Below are 14458 nucleotides of genomic sequence, written 5' to 3'. Positions count from 1 at the left end.
CCTTCGTTTATTTCATATACACTATCTTGTTAATATGGCCACCAACACTCTGAGGAAGAGAAAAATCGCGGTTCTAGGTTCCCGTTCAGTTGGTATGTTCAACATGTTCTCCGCGTCGTGATACTCATCCGACACACACGCAACAGGAAAATCTTCTCTTGTCATACAATTCATCGAGAACCATTTCGTTGATGCATACTATCCTACTATTGAAAGCACCTTTTCGAAAGGCGTAGCTTATAGAGGCGTAGAATATGACTGTGACATCATCGACACCGCTGGCCAGGTATGCGATCTCATACCTCCCTGCATATCGAGCTCAATTCGCATTGACAGGACGAGTACTCAATTCTCAATTCTAAGCACGCAATTGGCATACACGGCTACGTCCTCGTATACTCAGTCGCCTCAAGAAGATCTTTTGACATGATCAAAATCGTATACGACAAAATCGTTGATTTTTGTGGCAAAAACGATATCCCATGCGTAATCGTTGGCGCTAAAACTGATTTACAATCAAGGTAGGTCATCATCCTTATTTATTCTTGGTCGTCCTACACTTGTGCTTTTCATCATTGCTTTATGTCCTTTCCTCACAGTCCCAATAGTAGACAGGTGGCCCCGAATGAAGGAGAAGAGCTAGCAAAACTCAATAACGCTGCTTGGGTTGAGACTAGCGCAAAGAATAATGTCAACGTTGGTAAGGAATTATCGCACTTCTCAACATTCGCTTCTTTACGCCGCCTTATCACAGGCAAAGTCTTCGAGCTATGTCTGGCCGAGATTGAGAAGCGATCACCTTCCAGCAAAACGGATCAGCCAGAAGCAAGCAGGTGTCTCATAATGTGATAGACGCGACTCGGCCGTCCCTGGTCACCTTGCTGTCATGCTCTCCGGTTACCCAATCTCCTTTCATACCCTGAGCCGCCCATTTTTCCTTGCTGGCATCGCCGTCTTCTGCATACATAATAAGTATTTCTTTCTATTTCCCTCCACTCCTTAGGAGTCTTCTTTTAAATCCGATTTTTCTATCGGATTAGACTGCGTCTCTATAATCCGCTACATCAGTCATGTCTCTTTGTGACTTGTACAGTGTGTAAAATAATGCTTTCCTGGGGTCTCTCTGTCTGGTTTCAACAGTACTAGTGTCTTCCCTGGTGGTTCATAATTCATATTCATATCGCTTCAATTCGGCCATTCCATGAGGTGCTTGGCTCCTATTCGGTAGGTCGATTGGATTTAATTCTCATCTCGTTATACGTAAGTTATGAATGCCGCCCCCACAACTTCTTATCATCTACGCCGTACCATCGCCAAGGAAGCGGACCTTCGCATCTCTACCCTTCAACCCGACGGCCTTCACAATCTGGGGATCTCCTGGAACCAGATCGATGGCCTGGTCGCTCCACTCCACGTCCTCACCTTCAACATCTAGAATAATTCCTTTTATAGGTTTCTGAGTGGAGAGTTCGACGGAATCGCCGTCGCCGCTGGTTTTAACAGAAAACCCTAGATCTTCGATGGCAGGAAAGTTAATGAATTTAAAAGGTTCTGGCCTATAGCAGATAGGTCAGGAAATACAAACTACAGATCTCCGTGCGTCCGACACCCACCAATTGGAATATCTGCCGAGGACAGTTCCAGATGCGTCAAGGAGACGCGCTGAGACGATGATCGCACGCGGAACTTCGCTCTGCGATGTGCGCACTGGTTGACCGGGAAGGTCTCCCGAGTATAACTCAGTGCTGGAATTGGGAGCAAGCACAATATCCTTGGAGAACTGCTCCGTCCAGGACGAGTGAAGGTCGAAGCAAGTGACTTCGAGTTTGGCTTTCTTCTCTGATAGAGTGCCGTTCGTACCCCAGACCTCAAGAACTGTTGAGATTGTGAACTGGGCAGCTGATAAATCATTCGCAAATGTCTTCTTCTCCTTGCGCGTCATCCCGACCGTGTACTGACGCAATTCACGTGAAATGGTGAAATACGCTGGTTTGGGACGCATGAAGTAATCCACGATGGCCCACGACGTGGTTGGCCAGCAGTCGTTGATCTAGTTGCTGTTAACTTGAGAACCCGACGTTCGTGCCACACTCACCTGCCATACGAGAGCACCAGCAGTGTGCTCCCTACCCTTTCCACGCCAATTTCTCCTCCAGAGTCGGTACGCAGATGCAAGCGTCTCTGCTTGCATGATTTGTGTGTAATACACATAGCTAGATAGGAGTTGGCAATTAAAACATACACAGCCCGCAGTAACGGCTAACCTGTCCATGTCGAATGCATGCTTGAAATTTTCCACGAGGTAGAGCTAGAACAAGAGGATTGTGGAGCTCTGAACGTCATAATAAAGTTTATCATACCTCTAACCGGCGTTCGAAGCCATCGGCCTTGTTATGGTTGTTGTTGACGCTAAGGGGACCTTCAGCGTGACGTATGGTGGAGTGCAAATGTCATTTCGCTTACCGAGATTGAGGATATCGCTCTGTTCTATCGCCAGCGAGCCAGTAATCAACTGTGCGAATGTTGGGGTATCCCTCCCTGGCGGAGCCTGAGCAAATGTAGATGCCAGCAGGCTCAGAGCCACTCACATTCCGAACTCAGATACGAAGCGACCAGCGAGTATATCCCAATTGTGCCACGGTTCTTGAGATCCATGCCATACATTCCCTGAAGTACTGTTAGACTAACGACATATATCACCTAACCTGTTCGCGTACACTGGTGAAGGTCCCCAAGTGTCTTATCTGTGGTCACTGTACCGGGGGCGCTGTAAGGAGAACTGCGATGGTAGTGAGTATCGCAGAATTTTTGGACGATGGATGGCAATGTCCGCTCATATATGTGCCGGGCAGGGAACTTGGTCTTTCGAAAGTCCGATGTTTCGTCGGAGTAATCCACGATATTTAGCGATTCTGCAAGTTGGTAGTCCTCGTTGTTTCCGGCTGTAAAAAACAGCTAAAGAGGAAGGGACGCTTTACAAAAGATCCGACTTACTGAAGATAACAATAGATGGGTGGTGTCTTAATCGCTTGACGTTTTGTTCCGCCTCAACTTCAACAAGCTTCAGGAAAGAATCATATGCCGGGTACTAGCAGACCAATGAGCATTGACTAACAGTGCAACAACAGCAACTTACTTGACCACAGCCGAACATAAAGTCTTGCCAGACAAGAACTACAATAGAATATGAATAAACGGTCTGCGGAATTGAGCAAAAACATACTTCCAAGTTCTAATGGAAGGAATGTAGTCAAATGCGCGGCTCGAAGCTAAGAGGACAGTGCTCACCATCACAAATATCATAGAAAATATCGTATTCATAGATGCCCCCTCCCCAGACACGAATCATATTCTGATTGCCATTCACGAGAAGTTGAAGCCATGCACGATACCTCCCCGGAGTAAGACTGTAGTAGATTATGTCAATAAGACGATTTGATACGGATAGTGTCATACTAACGTAGTAAAAAAAGAGTCAGCAGGGATCCAGTTAGAGCCTAGTATAAACAGAATTTCAACTATGCGTTCCTTCAAGAAAGAGGCACTGCTTACCACCACAGAAAATTCTGATGTTGTTAACTTCGAACAAGAAAGTGAGGCCTTCTTGATCAACAAGAGGCTCCTGGACAACTCTAACACGACGGAAGGATACTCTCTGCGTTTTCGTGTCCAGAGTGTTTCCTTGCTGAAATTATGCATTTAGCCACCAGGTATAAGTACTATATGGGGAAAAGTCCCTCTCACCGAGTCAAAAACTGTAACCTCGACTGTATATAGAGGTTGTTTGCCAAATCCAACTGGATACCACAGTTCGAGCTCTCCGGGCGAGAAGTGGAACTCAGCGCGGGCGCTCCCAGAACCGACTTTTAAATTGCTCTCCGTGTGGATCACAGAGTCCTGCGCATTTTTCAGCACTACAGATGCTGACCCGGGAGCCTTCGCAGACAACGTCAGGTCAACAGTGACCTTTACATCCAGAGCCTCCGACACATTACTTCTGATGTCAACATCGGTGAGGCGGACGTTGTAGGTGTGAAGGGTGATAGGCTTCCAAGGGCCAATAGTCATCAAAACTGGCCCCCAGTCCCAACCATAACTTAGAGACACGTTGACAGCCTTCCCATTAATATCAACAGCGAAGCTTACTTGTACTGTGCCTTGCGTACATGCAAGCGACTGGAATCGCCGTTCCAAAGATGCAACTTCCCATGGGCTTGCTCTAGTTCCCTCCCCTAATCAGCTGACAGTCAGGAGGAAGTATCTAAAATATTGAACTAGTTTACCTTCAAGAACGCACTCGAGAAGTTGATAATGAGCTCATTGGCACCCAATTTCAAGTATTGCTTCACAGGTGCTCTGTATGCGATAAACTGATTTTCCGTGCTGAGTAGCAATAAGAATTAGAGGAAGAGACGGAGGCAGAATGGAGCGCGCTGACTCCAAAATTTTATGTCCGTTCTATGTCAAAGTACCATTTTAGCGCTGTTGCCATCATGTGGAGAGACAAAAATCATGCAACGCACAAACTCCACGGTTGCAAACGTATCAAGACCGTCGAACACAAGGTCAGTGTTGGGTGCCGCAAGTTCTTTTGCAGAAACCTCAAAGGTATTCTTGAAAGTCCAATCGGACTCTCCAACCCCTAGTTACACACTTCAGTCAGCCCCTGAAACACAACCGGGGCTAGCATGGCGCTGACATTGCACCTCCCATTCATTGAGACCCAGAAACTGCGGAATGAGCCAAGTTAGTTGATGTGATGTTTATCATGATCGGACATACTGGATCTGGAATACGCTCCGCCTTCAGAAGTTCGACGTGCACGGTGGTTGGGAACTGCGATACCGCCAACCATTCGCCGTTCTTCGTGCCACGTCCGCCGCCTACTTGGGTGAAAGACCAATCTTGTGTCAAAGATCTGATGATGCTACCAGTGGTCATGGTGGGAATTGTAACAGAGGGATTAATTCTATAGAGCAGCTATAAATCCTGCGACATGAGGACAACCGAGATCACCTGCATCTTGATACATACTGAATATCATAGTTCACGGTATGGGGGTCATATGTTCCCGATATTTCTCCGGGTAAACAAGTGTGGAAGACAGAACTGCCGCGCTCACTTAGTCATGTCACAATCACATATAAGGCAATAGGACTCCGTGCACTTCGATCTCGCGTCCAAGGTGTGTTTCTTTCAATTATATTACCTTCACAAGTGAACGGAGCTATTCGTCGCAGATGATTCTCAATCAGCTGTCTCCCTTCTGCTCTCAAAGATATCTGAAGTCTACACCTTCATCAAGGAAGAGGAGGAATTGTCCAAGTTGAAATCCATGCTGGCGATATATGGGAAGATAGCGTGACAGACGCTCGAGTGTGCCGATTTCATCGTCCATTACTCGGAGGTGACAAGTTTCTGTGAGTCGTTCCCACCGCATCGTCGCTCAAGACTCAGACTCTCTGTATAGGGCGAAGACTTAGCAAGCACGTCGTCAACGAAACAGATGCTGCGATCAAAAGCTACAGCGAGGCTCTCGACAAACTTATGCAGCAATTCCGAGATCAAATCACTGTTGACACCAGCTGAGGACTTGAACCTTAGCGGCATGGAATACGTGCCTGCTGCTGGAAGGAATACCTCCAAAAATTGTCTCCCAGGCACTCGAAAAGATATTCTGGCCGACATCAAGTCCTGGGTCTGTAACACAGGGATTGACGTGCCACGTGTCTTATGGTTTTCTGGCACTGCGGGGAAGGGCAAATCGGCCATCGCTCATACCATCGCTCATACCATCGCTCATACCATAGCCAACTGGTCTCACGAGCAAGGCGGTCTGGGAGCTTGCTTCTGCTTCGATCGCACGCATGGAGACCGCCCCCACGAGAAAATATCCACCACCATCGCTCGTGACTTGGCTGACTGCAATCCTACCATGCGGCGAGCGTTTGCGCACGCGGTGCATGATAACAACGAGCTTAGGCACACCGCAGACATTCCAAGACAATGGCAGGAGTTAATAGTAGGACCCACCTGCATGATCCCGAACTTGAAAGTGTCTCGGCCTGGCAGCGCTGGGATTACAAGGTCCATCGTAACTCGTGGACAATCTACTTAGATTTGTATGATTCGATGCAGCGCTCTGCGCAGGTGCCAGCCGTTGTCAGGTCTCTTACAGATGGCACTGACCCAGACGAAGAGCCTTTGCCTCTCCTCGAAAACCAAAACGACCTAAATTTTTCACGAGGATATTGATGGTGCTTACTACATGGGTGGCATTCATGGCGGACAAGGTCTTGGTACGTTTTCTCAGTTTGAATAAAATTTGCGCTAAATTACCGCACATTAGATGCATCTGATCATCACCGGCTGGATGAACTGGCTGAGTTGGACGAACCAGGTGCACACTTACTGCCTACAGCTCCAATCATAGAGGAGGAGGTATTGGTTATTGCAGGATTCTCTGATGAGGAGGACAATGATGAAACATTTGATTGGTGACTTAACTTACTGTGGAGTTTGTCTTTTTTGTGTTACTGTTTTTGTTGTCCGGTTGAATGACACTTGGCCGCACTTGTTCACATATTTATTAGAAAAAACAAAGCTGCCAGAGGTGCACGGAGTCCCTGCATCACACCTGCCTAATATGAGTGTGGTCACGCTATGTAACGGAGCGCGGCAGTCCTGTCTTCCATAAACAAGTATGGCCCGTTCGCGCGCAATTGTAACTTGTTACAACCGCCACCGCAATAAAGGAGGAAATCAACGGCGATGACGATCTCTACGTACAAAAGAATGTGGACTACTGCGTTGTGGTGTGTAGATGTAGGTATTGGATATTAGCCTGCCTATGATAATCACAGCAGGTATGTGAAATCCTTCGACACTCCTTCTTCTATCTTCTTAGTTTCAATCTCCTGATTCAACCGCATCAAGTGCCGCCTGAATATCCACGACATTATGATGCAAAGAGCGCCACTTCCTATACAAATGGCATACGAGTTCCAATAGGAAGGACCCCATGACTTTGGCCAGACGTAGCTGATTTATTCAAAAGTGCGCATGAGAGATTTTGAACAGTCGAAAGACCCGGAACACTCACGAGCCTATGATATTTCCTGACGATGAGAATGCATTAATGAATGCAAGGGCTACGGCCCGCTTTGATGTTGGACGGGGAATAGAGTTGCTAACCCATGCCCAATACACGACAAACGCGGTATAAGACTGAGCCATCAGGAACCTGTAAAACAGTTTCAGTCAAACGACGAACGGAGTTAGGGAAATAAAAAAGGCATTACAATGAGAAGTATCTAACTGCGGTGTTCATAGTCGCCATGGCCATCATAAACCCCGCGATTCCGACGAGTAAAGGGATCGTAATGTGGCCAAAGCGTTCACCTGTTTCATCAGAATGTCTTCACAATATGTCAGTGGGGACTCATACAGGGACCAGAAGATAGTTTACCTTGACGTAAAAAATGCTACACACGTTGCAAACAGCCAAGGCGGGGAGCAGAGCAACAATGACACAGTCGAACTGTAACCCAGCGTTGCGCTCAACGTTGGGAAAAAGGCATTGAATGATAGCAAGACGTTCAAGAGAGTCATCGCAAGTGCGAGCCACCAGACCTTCCAATCTGAGAACGCCTGCTTCAGACCAGATTCCCCACCTTTGGAACATTCCGTTTCATCATCTACACCGACATCTTCCTCCATTCGAAATTGAGCAAGAGCCTGTTCTTCGGCTGTGAGCCAGTCACACGATGTGGTAGGGAAGTCGGGAAGGATGAATATGGCACATATTGCAACTAAAACCGTCATAGAACCTTCAATGTAAAACAGCCATCTTACGAGTGAAGCTAAGCACTAGATCGACATGGAGACAGACACCACCTACCTCCAAGCTGCTTGGCCCATAACTCCGTCCATACCATCCAAAATGGCTGATGCTAAGAGTGACCCAAAAGCGTTACTGATCATAATACCTATACTACCAACGTTGGGTGCATCAAGTGTTACACGGGGAAGGGACTGACCACAGCTTAATATTGCTGTTCGTTGGCCAAGTTCTCTTCGCTTGTACCTGAACGATGTCAGTGTCAGTGAAAGATGTTCCCTCTTTTTAGTACTCACCATTTAGACAAGAGAAATAAAGCACCAGGAAAGAATGCGGCCTCGACGAATCCCAGGAAGAACCGAGTGCACACAGCTCCACGGAAGCTTCAGAACTTCATCAGTCTGTGTACGACCCCAAAGCTAGGAACGTACCCTGTCGTTGTTCCTGTTTGTATTATTATCAACATCGACTATATTCACGCTTAGGGGCTGAACTAACCCGTTAGGATTGATATCAAACCCCACATCACCATGCATATCGGCAGATATATGGAGGGTCTCCCTATCTTGTTCAAGTACATATTCCTTCGTCTTCGTTAATATCACATTAAAAAGATAATCATCCAATCACATACGATGGGACCTGCATTAGTGTGTAGCCGACGTAAAGAATGCTCAGAATGGTATTGAACTGTTGCCCTTCTAGGTGAAGATCGTCCTCAAAGCCACGTAATCTAGCTGCACTGTTACATCACAAGCAGGACTACACTTCAGCTATGGTAGAGTGATCGGGCATGGAAAGTAAACTCACGCTGCATTATTGCGGTCGATCTGCACTTGTTAGATTACCAAAGTCAGTAGATACCAACTCGGCTCACATAGTTTAAGATATAAATGAGGACGAGGATGGACATCCTGAGGTCGACTTTACGGAGAAGACTTTGTTCTACATGTTGTCTGTCCGGAAATTCGTCGTCAATCGCATTCCGCGATTCCGTATCGCTGTCCAGGCTGCCTTCGAATGCAGTGTCAATATCTTCACATGCTTTACAAAACAAATAGAGGGTCAATAGCTTGTTTGACGATCTTCCTGTTTGACACTCACGCAAACGTTCATATGCAATCCCGCGAGAAGTTCTGCTCGACATGTGAGATGGTCCGGGACAGAAGAACGACATCCATTAGCACTGATCGGAAGGGCCTGAGAAACCACAATACTAACTTTGTACCTGTATGTCACAGCCAGCTGGATCAACGAGAACATATACTTCACTTGAAGTGTCGTAGCAGTCCCGTTGAACCAGCCGTTCTGGGATATTCTCGTTGGATTGACCGTTTCGGACATCCAAGCTATCGTATCACTCTCACTGAACGAGCCGCTCCGAGCTAAGAGCTTCAAGCCGAACTTCAAATACGACTTCCCAAAATAGCTGGGTGTAATACTATTATGCACGTACTAGATACGATATCGAACTGCTGACGAATCTCGTGACAACGACCCCAGTCGAACCGTAGTGCTACAATATATATCTAAAACCCCTGGGCAGCCCCAGAGCTTGTTCTTCTATTTCAGCAGATTCGTTGCACCGAGAAAGATGCTTCCTAAATGCCCAGCACATCGCAATAGACATGAAGCTCGTCAAAATGCAAATAAGGTATGAGTTCACGTATGATGGTCCCCAACTGGACGGCCAGAAGTATCTGCGATGGTGTGAGTGACAGTATTTAGTACGAGGTCGTTGTGAACTCACGATGCACCGATGTTGCCAAATGTTGCCATCGAGTTGATCAGTGCGATGGCCGCAGCGCATTTCGACCGCGATTGGGAAAAGGTATTCAATACCCAAGTCAAAAAGATAACATAGGCAACTGAGGCCTGGGTCATAAAGAATCTTCACGAGGCACATTAGCCCGTAGAATCGCGGAACGAGGATAAGAGAACTCGTACAGTGATAGGTATCGAACGGCCGTATTCATGGTAGAGATGGCAATCATAAACCCAATGTCGCCGACAAGTAGCGGGCCAGCGATATGCCAGAATCGATCACCAGTTACATCGGAGTGTCTTATCTATTATTCATTCAACTTTCGAGCCTGTCGAGTAAAGACTAACCTGGCCACAAAAAATGAGGTCGCAGTTCCCAAAATCCACGGAGGTGCGCAGAGCAAGAGGCTGATGGTTGCGTTGTAACCCATCGTAGCAGATAGTGTCGGGAAAAAGTTGCCGAATGATAAGGAGGCGATCATCAAACTAAGGGCAACGCCAAGCCACCATACTCTCCAATCCGTAAGAGCCTCGGAAACACCAGAAAAGACCTCTACAGGCTTGTCTTGGTCGTCGTTTCCGGTCGCAGCGTCCTCCTCCATGCGTCGTTTCGCCAGTGTTTGCTCATCAGGCGACAGCCAGATGCTCGGGGTTGAAGGAAAATCTGGTAAAATCCAGATTGCACACACTGCAACTGTGATGGTCAAAGTGCCTTCTACGAAGAAAAGCCACCTGCAGCATCCATCAGCATTACTTTTGGGAGCATGCAAATATCGCTTCAGACCTCCAAGCCGTAAAACCCAGTGTACCGTCTAGGCCTGCCAAAATTCCTGACGCTACAAGGGCGCTAAAAGCATTACTGACTGAGCTCCCACAAGTAAGAAGCGCTGTGCGTAGCCCTAGTTCATTGCGCTTGTACCTAAATAGATGTCAGTATATACAGTTAAGAGGGCATGGAACGACCATACCATCGTGAAAGAAGGAATACAGCCCCGGGAAAGAACGCTGCCTCAACAAATCCAAGCAGGAAGCGCAAGATCAAAGCTGCATGATACCTAAAACAAAGTTAGCTCAAGAGTGAACAGCACCGCAAGAGTGATAGATACCAACGTTCGTACCGCACCTTCCACGACCCTCGTTAGGCGATGTTGATCAAACGAAAACAAAAATATGCATACCAATGAACAAGGTGATAGCACCCCATGTTGCCATGCAGCTTGAGAGGTACAGTGATGGTCTTTTCATGCGATCTAAGAAAATGTTGCTTGTGAATTCTCGGAGATGCCGCAGAAAGATGACGGAGCAGCACATACGAAGGAGCTTGCATCAATAGGTATCCCACATAGAGGATGCTAATAAGTGTGTTGAACTGATTCCCCTTCATATTAAGGTCCTCCTCAAAACCACGCAGCCTCGCCGCACTTGCAAGTAGGCAGTTAAGCCACACTACTCCAAGTGATTTCGAAACCGGGTCACGTACGCTGCATTACTACGGTCCATCTATGCAGGGTATTTAGGCAGTAGCGGGGATGCTAGGTGCACCAACTTACATAGTTCATAATGTAAACCAGAACCAGGAAGGCTACTCGCAAGTCCAACTTGCGGAGAAGGCTCTTCTCCACGACGGGTCTGTTCTGCAGCAGCTGCTCATCGATGTACAAGAGTGTGGGACTGTCACTGCCGCTGCGAGACTCGGAGGAGCCGTAGTGCGGAGTGTAATTGACTGCATCGAGCAGGGGGCGATCCGACATTCCCAAGTTGTGATGCGTCGCCAAAAGTTTTGGCTCAGATAATCAGCGGTCGTGACAGCTGGCCAGTGGCTACGTAGCAGTTTGGAGCGGGTTTCATCTTCGCCATTCCGCCCGAAAGAAGGAATGTCTGTCCTACAGGCCTAGGCTACTAGCACTAGTTCCACTGCAGCGTCGAATCCGTCGATAAGTATTAGTACTAACTCATATCAAGTATAGTTTCATTACATGCATTGCGCCATACGGCATCCTCGAATATTAAAATCCCTTGACTCCTGGGAGTTGCTGATATGATCATCAAAGTCCCTCAGGCTCACAAGACTTGAAGAGCACCATCACTCAACCCATCCATTTACTGCGAATATGGCAGCCGCGGTGGTCACACTATACCCTACAGTCACTCCGCCATCCTACCACAGAATCGTCTCCCAAACCCTGAAGATTCCTACAGATACCCAACGACCAATACCCGTGGGTCTCCTGGCATGTCAACGTGAGCACCTCGGCCTTTGGCACGTCCAGACATTTCCATCTAAGCTGAAGTTCAGGCGACCCACTCCTCCAGGAACTGGAAACAACTATTATCAGCTGCACGATCTCACAGCTTGCCTCCTCTCCTAGCGTTAAGAAAGGAAAGAAGGCATTGGCACCAGCCCCGGTCGACCATCCTACGCTTGAGGTTATACTGCATGATACTGTTATCTTTCCGGAGGGCGGAGGACAACCATCAGATACAGGTTTCATCAAGACAGCTGATGGACGTACATGGACAGTGACTCAGGCCAAACGATATGGTGGACATGCAGTTCACTACGTCCGGGCTGAACAAGCTGAAGAGGGTCTTTCCTGCCTCACCCCTGGAGCCAAGGTTACTGTTGCTCTCGGAGAGCTTGGCATTGATCGCAGATATGATCATGTACGTACCCGACTTCTTCGTCCTAGCGCAATCATTGAGCTGGGATCCAACAGATGTCCATGCACACATCCCAGCACCTGCTTTCCGCAGTGCTCGAAAATCATCTCGAGATTCCTACTCTTTCTTGGTCGCTCACGGCTGCACCAGCACCTTGTTATGTCGAACTCGCCAGAAGCATGACCGCGGAGGAGATCTTGGCGATACAAAGCGAAGCCAACAAACTTGTGTTTGAGGGACGGAAGGTCCACGTAGAAGTGCAGGAAATGGATGATCAATCACGACCGGCAGTACCTGTATTAGAAAGCGGTCGTGCCGTGGGCAAAGGAGTCCCGACCGACTACACTGGAGGCATCATGCGAACAGTAATCATTGATGGAGTGGATCGTAATCCGTAAGTTCGTTCAATCCTGGCAGGTTATTTCAGAAGCTGAAGATCAATGCCGCAGATGCTGCGGCACGCACCTTCCCACCCTTCACAACCTCCAGCTTTTCATCATACCCCAAACGGAGACCCTTTCTAGGTCGGCTACCACATCTGCTCGCCTCTATTTCCTCGCTGGACCGCGCCTCATCACCTACATCACATCTACACACTCCCAACTCGCTGCTGCTGCTGCCACGCTCAGCTGTGGCGCCCCGCAAGTCCCAGATCGTATAGGGCAAGTTGTAGACGAGCGGAAGAGAGCCGAGAAGAGAGTCGATGACCTTGAATTTGAACTCGCAAAACATATCGCAGGCGACGTTTTGCAAGAAATGAAGTCATCTGAAGCAGCCCTATTCGTCAAACATGTTCACCGGACAGATGATTCTGTGAATCCTCTCGGATTTTTGTCAGCAATAACCACAGCTTTCGCAAATACCATTCCAGCGGAGCGGCCGTTCGTGTTGGTATTTTCGTCTTCTCCGTCGTCCCAGACAAATTCGAGTTCAAGCGTGCTGCTTATCTTCGGATCGGACGAGAAATGTGTCAAGATGGCTGGGGACTTTCTCAAAGGTAAACTGAACGTCAAAGGAGGGGGTAAGGGCACGAGGTGGAGTGGCAAATTTACCGGTGTCTGGAGAGATGGCCGCGAGGATGCTGTTGTTTCCGAAGTCCTCCAAGCGATTTCGACGTAGAATCCATACACGCTCTAGAATATTACAAACAAAACGATCTAGAAGAAATGAATGTACATCCATAAAAGAAACTTATTTGTCGTGTAGAGACGAATCGTCGCAAGTAGTATCTTCCAGTGGCTCCACACCACTGCCAGCATCAGACGCGCCGCAGAATCCTTCTATTGAGGAAATGTCAGCGGACTTCGATGAATAGGCCGAGTAACACACCGTGATTCTCTTCAAACAGGCCATCAATATCCGGCTCGGGACGCTCTTCCTCATTATCAGACTCATCACCAGCATCCAAATCGACATAACCCCAGATGTCATCCAAGTCTACTTCCATCTCCTCCACCTCGAATTCGTCGTCGAAATCGTCCATCCCGAAGAAGTCGTCTTCTTCATCTTCATCTTCATCAGGAAAATATTCATCATCAGAGGATTCCGCGTCAGAGTCGGTATACGGTTTTATATCCAGAAAAGGATGTCGACACGTTGGACAACTGCCGTGCTGCGAAATAGGAGTAGTTGTCAGCGGAACATTTGACTTCATTTAGCGCCGAAAGAAAGAACTCACAAAATTTCGTATCCACTCCGATAAGCTGCGTGCAGTTGTGGCTTAACAGAAGGTGACGGGGATTTAATCGATGTAAATCACGTACTCCTTCCGACAGAATAAGTGTCCGCAGCCCACCACCTTTGTGACACCGTCTTCTGTTTCTCCTTCTCCTTCCTGAGGCACCTCGCCAGCAAGTATGGCGTCGAAAGGAGTAAGACATATGGCACAGGCCTCGTCCTTTGGAATAGCGGAATCATGCAAGACAGGAAGGTCGTCCAAGGCATCTTTGACACGCTGAAAGAGTGCAAGATGACGCTCGGAGTATACTGGGATGTTCACGTTGTCGTCCATGTTAGTCTTCTATCTAAAATGTGGACTTGTCGCGTCTTTGTCGACCTTGAGGAGATGATGCTGGTCCCAAGCTGATCCCGTCAACAAACACGCGATACGCGCGACATCATCACGTGATGTCAATGTGACGGCGTAGATACCAAATATAGTATTTGCACTTCAATCATAGCACGGACAAGCAC

General features: G+C 47.8%; 6 protein-coding genes across 6 annotated transcripts; 2 read left to right on the top strand and 4 right to left on the bottom strand.

Moving 5' to 3' along the window:
* Positions 1-34: 34 nt before the first annotated feature.
* On the top strand, positions 35-1187 carry DEU56DRAFT_931031 (small GTPase superfamily; the record flags this gene model as incomplete). Its single annotated transcript, XM_041358705.1, has 5 exons — positions 35-92; positions 147-286; positions 337-521; positions 609-700; positions 755-1187. The coding sequence occupies 5 exons, from the start codon at positions 35-37 to the stop codon at positions 847-849; spliced, it is 570 nt and encodes a 189-aa protein (XP_041211619.1). The 3' UTR covers positions 850-1187.
* Positions 1188-1196: 9 nt separating this feature from the next.
* DEU56DRAFT_786384 (glycoside hydrolase family 2 protein) lies at positions 1197-5086 on the bottom strand. Its single transcript, XM_041352366.1, has 22 exons — positions 5035-5086; positions 4783-4969; positions 4700-4730; positions 4524-4642; positions 4439-4458; positions 4284-4383; positions 4147-4232; positions 3745-4096; positions 3553-3685; positions 3461-3497; positions 3289-3407; positions 3224-3232; positions 3137-3174; positions 2995-3088; positions 2718-2942; positions 2589-2667; positions 2464-2538; positions 2361-2409; positions 2265-2308; positions 2096-2213; positions 1614-2050; positions 1197-1556 (listed from the first exon to the last, which is right to left on the bottom strand). Exons 2-22 carry the CDS (start codon positions 4939-4941, stop codon positions 1298-1300), a joined length of 2583 nt encoding a protein of 860 aa, XP_041211618.1. The 5' UTR covers positions 4942-4969; positions 5035-5086; the 3' UTR covers positions 1197-1297.
* A 1595-nt stretch (positions 5087-6681) lies between these two features.
* DEU56DRAFT_786362 (MFS general substrate transporter) lies at positions 6682-9266 on the bottom strand. Its single transcript, XM_041352365.1, has 13 exons — positions 8945-9266; positions 8718-8884; positions 8651-8670; positions 8475-8582; positions 8339-8424; positions 8272-8284; positions 8137-8223; positions 8040-8086; positions 7901-7988; positions 7469-7849; positions 7302-7418; positions 7103-7243; positions 6682-7041 (listed from the first exon to the last, which is right to left on the bottom strand). The coding sequence occupies exons 1-13, from the start codon at positions 9015-9017 to the stop codon at positions 6858-6860; spliced, it is 1512 nt and encodes a 503-aa protein (XP_041211617.1). The 5' UTR covers positions 9018-9266; the 3' UTR covers positions 6682-6857.
* On the bottom strand, positions 9267-11845 carry DEU56DRAFT_978641 (MFS general substrate transporter). The gene is made up of 11 exons (XM_041359705.1): positions 11155-11845; positions 11085-11104; positions 10918-11025; positions 10783-10868; positions 10715-10727; positions 10573-10659; positions 10389-10523; positions 9953-10336; positions 9788-9904; positions 9591-9731; positions 9267-9540 (listed from the first exon to the last, which is right to left on the bottom strand). The coding sequence occupies exons 1-11, from the start codon at positions 11353-11355 to the stop codon at positions 9357-9359; spliced, it is 1476 nt and encodes a 491-aa protein (XP_041211616.1). The 5' UTR covers positions 11356-11845; the 3' UTR covers positions 9267-9356.
* DEU56DRAFT_154609 (uncharacterized protein) lies at positions 11557-13472 on the top strand. The gene is made up of 4 exons (XM_041344804.1): positions 11557-11845; positions 11901-12268; positions 12322-12659; positions 12715-13472. Exons 1-4 carry the CDS (start codon positions 11716-11718, stop codon positions 13382-13384), a joined length of 1506 nt encoding a protein of 501 aa, XP_041211615.1. The 5' UTR covers positions 11557-11715; the 3' UTR covers positions 13385-13472.
* On the bottom strand, positions 13421-14377 carry DEU56DRAFT_154635 (uncharacterized protein). The gene is made up of 4 exons (XM_041344805.1): positions 14029-14377; positions 13944-13968; positions 13595-13877; positions 13421-13542 (listed from the first exon to the last, which is right to left on the bottom strand). The coding sequence occupies exons 1-4, from the start codon at positions 14274-14276 to the stop codon at positions 13457-13459; spliced, it is 642 nt and encodes a 213-aa protein (XP_041211614.1). The 5' UTR covers positions 14277-14377; the 3' UTR covers positions 13421-13456.
* Positions 14378-14458: the final 81 nt, after the last annotated feature.

This window comes from Suillus clintonianus (genome assembly GCF_016758775.1).
Source record: "Suillus clintonianus strain FC179 chromosome Unknown DEU56scaffold_15, whole genome shotgun sequence".
Lineage (NCBI taxonomy): Eukaryota > Fungi > Basidiomycota > Agaricomycetes > Boletales > Suillaceae > Suillus > Suillus clintonianus.
Note: the sequence above shows the minus strand (reverse complement) of the source record. Positions and strands in the feature narration are given on the sequence as shown.